The 7939-nt window shown below is 39.2% G+C and overlaps 1 protein-coding gene across 1 annotated transcript; it reads left to right on the top strand.

The window, feature by feature from the left end:
• The first annotated feature begins 1258 nt into the window (after positions 1–1258).
• On the top strand, positions 1259–6783 carry LOC113220896 (probable E3 ubiquitin-protein ligase MID2). The gene is made up of 2 exons (XM_026450240.1): positions 1259–1463; positions 1832–6783. Exons 1-2 carry the CDS (start codon positions 1282–1284, stop codon positions 2232–2234), a joined length of 585 nt encoding a protein of 194 aa, XP_026306025.1. The 5' UTR covers positions 1259–1281; the 3' UTR covers positions 2235–6783.
• Positions 6784–7939: the final 1156 nt, after the last annotated feature.

Genomic DNA, 7939 nt, shown 5'->3' with positions numbered 1-7939 from the left:
CCTGTCCCCAGAGGCGCAGTCTACAGAGACAGGCAGGTTTCCTTGAGCTGCTGTGAGCTCCACCCAGTTCCAGCTTCCCAGCGGCTTTAGTTACCTACTTAAGCCTCAGCGATGGCGGGCGCCCCTCCCCCAGCCTCGCTGCTGCCTTGCGGTTAGATTGCCGCAGACTGCTGTGTTAGCAAGGAGAGAGGCTCCGTGGGCGTGGGACCCTCCCAGCCAGGTGTGGGATACAATCTCCGGTGTGCCGGTGTTACAGCGCAGTATTGGGGTGGGAGTTACCCGATTTTCCAGGTGTTGTGTGTCTCAGTTCCCCTGGCTAGGAAAAGGGACTCCCTTCCCCCTCGCGCTTCCCAGGTGAGGCGATGCCTCGCCCTGCTTCAGCTCTCGCTGGTCGGGCTGCAGCAGCTGACCAGCACCGATTGTCCGGCACTCCCGAGTGAGATGACCCCAGTACCTCAGTTGAAAATGCAGAAATCGCCGGTCTTCTGTGTCGCTCGCGCTGGGAGTTGGAGACTGAAGCTGCTCCTATTCGGCCATCTTCGCTTTTATTTTTTTAAAGAATTTTATTGGCCTGTCATATTGTTATAAAGAATTCTCTGTTGTGAATGATCCTACACAATAAATGTTTTCTCTGATCATTGATGATGCAACAGTCACTCTAACAAAATTGCCTAATTATATGTTATTTACATCCCAATTGTAAGAGGGCAAAAATAGTTGTCCAGTTGCTGAGTTCTCAGGGTTTTCTGGTTCTGCCATCAAGCAGCAATTACTTCATCAATTCCCCTCACCTCAGACATCATAACACTATTTCCCTTAAAATCTACCCAAATCCCAAACAACCCACTGAAATTAAGCAAAGTACAAAACATATTTGAGAACATGAAACTTTGAGCACTCCCTTTTACTTTGATAATATATGATGCGGGGGACAGCTTATTAGCTCCTTTTTGCTTGGAATATGACTTCCCACAAATTGCTTTTAGGAGAGATCCACATTTTTTCCCACAGTGGGAAAATGCCTTTATGAAGGTCGTTTTATGGGAGATTGACCTTTATTCTTACTTTATTGAAACCTCTGGCTTCTGGCCTCTTTTCTTAATAAAATTTAAACAGCAGCCAACTTGCACTGGACCAAGAGTGATCATGATATCGAGCATACCCTGCCAGTGATGATGCTGGTGGAAAAGGTAGAATTTTAAGATACTTCACTGTGCTTTTTCTTTTTTTTTTTTTTTTCTACTTTGTTTTTCAGGCCAACCCTTTAAATTGGATCCCAAAATGACTCACAAGAAGTTGAAGATCTCCAATGATGGATTGCAGATGGAGAAGGATGAAAGCTCTCTAAAGAAGAGCCATACCCCAGAGAGGTTTAGTGGCACAGGGTGCTATGGGGCAGCAGGAAATATATTCATTGACAGTGGCTGCCACTATTGGGAGGTGGTCATGGGTTCCTCAACATGGTAAGTGGATCCCATTTTCCTTTTCCCTTCTGTCCTCTGTCATTAGGTTCCTAGGAGATTCATTCTATAGCACAACCATAATACCAATAAGTCAAAGTTAAAAGGTATGTGATGAAAATCACTCCCAGAAAAATTTGCCAAATTTTTCATAAAATAATGGAAAATATACTGGACTAAGAGATAGAAATTGCCACATTGTTCTAATTGCTAACTTTTTAAAGCTCTAGTGATATCAGCATTATGCATCAAAGTGTAAACTATTTAAGGAATAAACATGTATCCTATTTGTTATATATCATATATGGTGTCTAACACAACTCAGATCATTCATAAATGTTTATTTCTGTCTCCTCTCCACTGTCTCACAGGTATGCAATTGGCATTGCCTACAAATCAGCTCCAAAGAATGAATGGATTGGCAAGAATGCCTCCTCATGGGTCTTCTCTCGCTGCAATAGTAACTTCGTGGTGAGACATAACAACAAGGAAATGCTGGTGGATGTGCCCCCACAGTTGAAGCGTCTGGGTGTCCTCCTGGATTATGACAACAATATGCTGTCTTTCTATGACCCAGCTAACTCTCTCCATCTTCATACTTTTGATGTGACCTTCATTCTTCCAGTTTGTCCAACATTTACAATCTGGAACAAATCCCTAATGATCTTGTCTGGCTTGCCTGCCCCAGATTTTATTGATTACCCTGAGCGGCAGGAATGCAACTGCAGGCCTCAAGAATCCCCTTATGTTTCTGGGATGAAAACCTGTCATTAAGTTTCAGGAGAGCATATAATTCATCAGCTCTCTAGTTCAGCAATTCTTCCCTCCTACACCTAAGTTAGCGTTCAATATATGAGATACAAAATAAAGTTTGTTTGAAGCATCCAAAATAACTAGATACTGCAGATTTAATTTTTGTGCATTAAAGCTTATATTTGAATTAATATATTGAGTTTCTCAGAACAAATTATCTGAGTAGTCTGCGTTCAAGCCATTGGAGAAAAATTTAGAAAATGCCTCTGTTGTCATTGGAGAATTAAAAGTTCCCAGTGATTTAGGAAAATAAATTATATTGGAAGCAATTAGGGTAATTCTAGTTAAATAATGTGGAAAGATGTCCTGAATAAGGGGCTAGCCAGCCAGAAGAGGGGGGTGGTCAGCCTTTCTAGTACTGGCCAGTTTGGCCATGTAGAATTTTGAACGGTGTCAAATTATCACATACTATATTTTACTTTTGATGAAAACCTATCATCAAGGTTTTGTTAGGAAACCATGAATGTGTATATGTAATATATAAAGTGAACATATATATATATATACTTTATATATATTCACTTGCATATGTATGTATATGTATATTCACTTTATATATTATATATACAAAAAAACTTTCTTTTTTTTCCAAACACCAACTCAAACTAGAACATAAAACTTTTTAATTTGCTCCTTCGAGTGAGAAATATACTGGAAGGGAAAATAAGTTACACCATCCATTTTTGTCCCCTAAAGGAAACATCAAAATCAATCAACATTTCTTTCTTCCCTCTATCCATCATTGCCCTCCTCCCTCTTGTCATGCATACATACACATGCAACCATGATATAGATAATGGGAAGAACTCTATTGGATTAGGAGAGATTTGCAGACAAGATTGCACAAGAGATGCTGTTGCTGGACAGAAAATCGATCCAGGTAGAAGTGATGCTACCTACTTGAGGATGGCCTTCCGAATTGTTAAAAATTCTGTCATAGACTATTTAAAAAACAGTTTTACTACTCCCAAGTACATACAGTTATGAGAATTAGGCTTTTAAAAAGTTGCAGAGTGAAGGCTCTTTAGGAACCTACCTTACTTAATCAGTAAAAATGGCGTATTATTGATGCACCAACTATTCACATATAAATGTACTTGCATTTTCAGATAAAACACTTCTGAAGTACTTAAGAATGTCTGAAAACAGTTTGTTTTCTTAAATGGGATAAATAATCATTCCTTTTGCAATCTTGTTTACAGTATTCATTGGCTTAGCCAATCACTCCATGCAAATGCAGACATAAACTTCATCCCAGTCCTGACCAGTATAGTTGAAGGAAATGGAGCCTTGTGGTCTATGATTTTTTAAAAATTTCCATTGAAGGGATTGGGGACGTCAGAGAACCAGAGCTTTCTCCTTTCCAGGAGCTAAGATGGCTTCAGAAGTGTTCTCCTCGTATTTGTGAAAATATTACTGCTGTAAAATTACAAAGTGGTAGCTGTAACAACTCCCCCAGATTGGAGACTTGAAATGTCAAAACTCCCCTCTTCCTTTCCCCTAGTTTGGTGGATGCTTATTTATTAATTCATTCAATAAACTATTAGATGCCAGGTACCAAACTACTGCCATGGGAGTGCACATATTAATAAAATGCTCTACCTGCTGCCAATGGCTTACTATTCTGTGGAAGAAACAAAGTATATAATCCTCCCCAATAACAGTTATGTATTGTTTGTTCACTTAATGTGGAAAGCAAGACTGATGCAGACACACAAGGAAGGCTCAAAAATATAAATCTAGCAGCAACGTCATCTTTTTTGGTTTTAAAGACCATATGTACTTACTGCTAATCAGGAAATGAGCAGCCTCAGTAAAATTCATCAGTGCTGGTAAATAGCTTGCTGTAGTGGAAAGCTCATAACCTTTGGATTCAAATGATCCTAGTTTTTCTACCATTTATTAGCGTTGTGACCTAGGACAAGTACCTCACTTCTCTGAGCCTCTGTTTCCTCCTCTGTAAAATAATGTCTACTTCACAAGGCTGTTTCTAAGGTTAAAAAAGATAGCATATGTAAACTGTCTAGCTCAGCACTTGACATTTCTTAAGTGTGCCATAAATATTAATCTCTTTCCCTACCCCCAGCTCCAATACAGTGTAGCAGTGCTTTAAAATGTGTGTCTTTCATTTCTCAGTCACCTTTGTCTCTTCCCTAGGGCCTGTCCCCAAATTCTTAAACAAAAAAATGATTTTTTTTTCCTCTTCATAAAACTTTTCACTGGCTCCCTTAGCACCCAGTAGAAGGTCCCAACTCCTTAGAGTTTGGCTTTTCATGTCCCTGTTTGCTTACACAGCTTCATCTTTTGCCACTTTCCCCCTCACATTGATTAAGCTAGCCAAGTTTAACTATTTACACAAGTTATTCTCTGGGCCTGCAGCAGAAACATGATTAACAATTTTAATGCCCAGAGTAAACAAGAAATTTTTCTTAAATTAAAGGAATAGTGTGAAAATGCTGTAAGTACAGAAAATGCAACCTCCATCCCAGTAGAACAATTTCCTTTGCCTTGTCCTTTGCTCTCCAAAGCTGTTCACTTATTGTGGTGTTTTTTATATTTTAGTGCCCTGGGACAAAGCTCTAATTTCCCCACCCTACTTTTGACTCTATCCTGGACTACCTTTCCTCACTTCTATCTCTCTCAACCAGATTAACTCTTTATTCCCTAGACTGGATGATATGTCCCTCTTTGGAGATCCCATGACACCCCAAGCATCCCCCTCTCTCAGCAATAATCACATTGTATAGCAGTGTTTTTCAAAGCATGGTCCTCACACCACCTATGTTAGAATCACCTTTAGTGTGTGTCAGAACAATTGATTTTGGGTTCCCACTCCTGACCTAACCAGAATATCTGAGAATATAGGCAGGAATTTACATTTTTGACAAGCTCCTCATGATTTTGATGCACAGAAAATTTTAATGTATAATCATCTTCCCTACTAGACTGAACACCTTGAGGGGAAGGACTGTGTCTTTTGTTGTTGTTATATTTTTAATACCTGGCACAGTGCCTGGAACATTAGCTTGCCTAATGTTTATTGAATGAATGTACCAATGAAAAACTGAATTATGAAAGTTTCCCTTTTGTACTCTCATGTTCATAGTGATGTTTGTTACTTCCTGGGCAGAAAAGCTTGGTTACTACTCCATTTGAGCTGTATTAATTCTATTTTGCAGAAGTATCAAGGCTCCTACATAATAAATGATCATTGTCCTCCTCAAAAACTCTTTGGCAGTTATCTTGGGGAAATGTCTTTGGAGCATATGGCACCATTCTTTTCAGTAACATTTCAATCTTGTCAAACTTTGTTCTTTGAAGGTGGATATACATTTTGGTTATAGCCAAAAATCACTCAGAGCTAAGCCTACTTAGAAAAGTGGAGAATTAAACTGGGTTTGGAGTAAGCAATGAAGTTTAACTCTGAAGTCCCAATTTCTGAGCCAAACAGTGAAAAATGACTTCTAAGATACAACGTGGTGGCAAAGTATTCAGTGGGGGTGTGATGGGCCCCAGATATTTACTTCAGTTAACTTGACTTTTATAGAATCCTGGCACTGCCATGGACCTTAAGAGAAGTAATTGGCTACCTCTAGCTAAACCCAGCTGGACAAAGAGAATAGGACCTGTAGTTAACATTTTCAAAGAAGGTGACTCCATAAGCTTTTGTTGTTGTTGCTCTACTCAACCTGTTCTCCACAACCGTTTCTACCAGAAGATTATTTTATGTCTGCAATTTATGCTTGTTTCCACTTTTTATATTGTCTTACTGAAGAAAGCACAAAAATAATCAAAAATAAAGTAAAACCTGTTTTGAGAGTGTGAAAGAAATTTTAATGCCACATTGAGGTTCTGGCTACTTGTAAGTAAGAGTAACTGCATCTGGATGTGTTTTTATTATACAATTCAATGTGTATCTTTGGATGCAGTGAAATTCAGATTGCAGCAAAATCACTTATCTGTTCCTTTTGGCTAAAACACACTAGGTGAATTTTCTAAACTTCCATGGTTTACATATTTATATATGACTACCAAGATGGAGCAATCCACGGATAGACTTTTGAATAAACCCAAATATTTGATACTGCTTCCTCCAAGGAATGGAGAATGTCAGGCAGGTAGGTAAGAACCACTCCTACAGTTATTTCTAGCTCCTGAAGCCAGCTGCAGCCTTGGAACCAATGGCTATATTTGGCTGTGTGTTACAGGTTGGCCAAACTGATTGCCATCAGGTCAGGCAAACTGCCTTTTATGGTATAGTCTGCCAGATTCAGACATATGCTGTGTTGTTGTTATTGGCTAGACTATTTATTAGACTATTGTTGGACTATTTTTTATCAAATGCTTTACCACACGACTGTTTGTATTGGGAGCTCTGGACCAACAGCGTCTCTGCTAGTGACAGAAATATGAGCATCTGTGGATTACACAGCCTCATCCCTCTCTACAATATCCCAGTCCATCCGAAATGCTATATTATGAATTAAATAAATATATATGTATTCATGAATTCTTGATTGTCTCTCGCTGGAGTTTAATTGGGGGAGGACTAAAAGGAAGATAGCCATAAATTCTTCTGGAGTTCAGTAAGTGACTAGGGGAAACCAAGGATCATATAATAGGTAGTGATCTGGATAGAAAGGACCCAGGGGGTCTGAAGTTCAAAATCTAATCAAAAAGACTTTGATTTCAGGAGCATGATGTGGTCAAGAAAACCAAAGAAATGAAGATATAGGGTTCAAGGAAACATGACGCATTCAGTTTTAGAGATCGGAGCAGAAGGTGAGAATCAAAGAACAAATAAAATCCCAGTGCTGGAACCCATTGATTAAAATTAGGGTAGCACCAGAAGCAAGTGAGCTGACTTATTGTTAAAACACCTGGCCCACAGGAGGAGACTGGGAGGAAGCTAGGAAGTCCCTCAGGGCTGGAATTGGGCATATCTTAATCAGATTTGTAGTGGCACTAAGACTAAAAGGGATCATGCGATATGAAGTGAATGAAGCAGGGCAATAAAGGGTGGCAGCTAGAGAAGTGACTTGAAACAGGTCATCAGACCAGGGGCCTATAAGAACTACAGCCCAAAGGTAAGAGGAGTAAAATATAAAGGAGAAAAGAATTTGGAACATTGTGTGTTTAATGGTTTAATTGAAGAGCAACCTAGGCAAATACCAAATATAGGGCTATTACCCATAGCCAAGATTTTAATATTTTTTTTTTGTGTGTGATGATGTTGGAAAGGCCATCTCCATTTAATGTGCCAGGATAGGGCAGATACGGGATTCTTTATGCTTCCCTATCTGAGAATAGAATTGGTCCCAGAGTTTCAGAGAATCTGAGCCTGTAGTTCGGAGGGAGGAGGTCTCAGTTAAGATGGTTAGGAGTAACAGAGACCAAATAGATTGTTACAAGGTTATTAGAAATGTATATAGCATGACAGCTAATGAGAATGACTCTCCTCCACCATGAATTTCCAGGAATGGAGGATCAAGCTGGTTTTCCTTTACTGTTGGGCACAATACAAAAATTACAATTGCGACAGATCTTTTCGGGTCATTCAAGAGCAGTTATTAACCACTAGTTCTGTTCCTAGTACTCTTCTCATTTCTGTGGTGGGATATTAAGATGAAAAATATTCCTAACATTTACAATGGAGTACCCAATTC

The sequence above is a fragment of the Piliocolobus tephrosceles genome, unplaced genomic scaffold (assembly GCF_002776525.5).
Source record: "Piliocolobus tephrosceles isolate RC106 unplaced genomic scaffold, ASM277652v3 unscaffolded_15956, whole genome shotgun sequence".
NCBI lineage: Eukaryota > Metazoa > Chordata > Mammalia > Primates > Cercopithecidae > Piliocolobus > Piliocolobus tephrosceles.
Note: the sequence above shows the minus strand (reverse complement) of the source record. Positions and strands in the feature narration are given on the sequence as shown.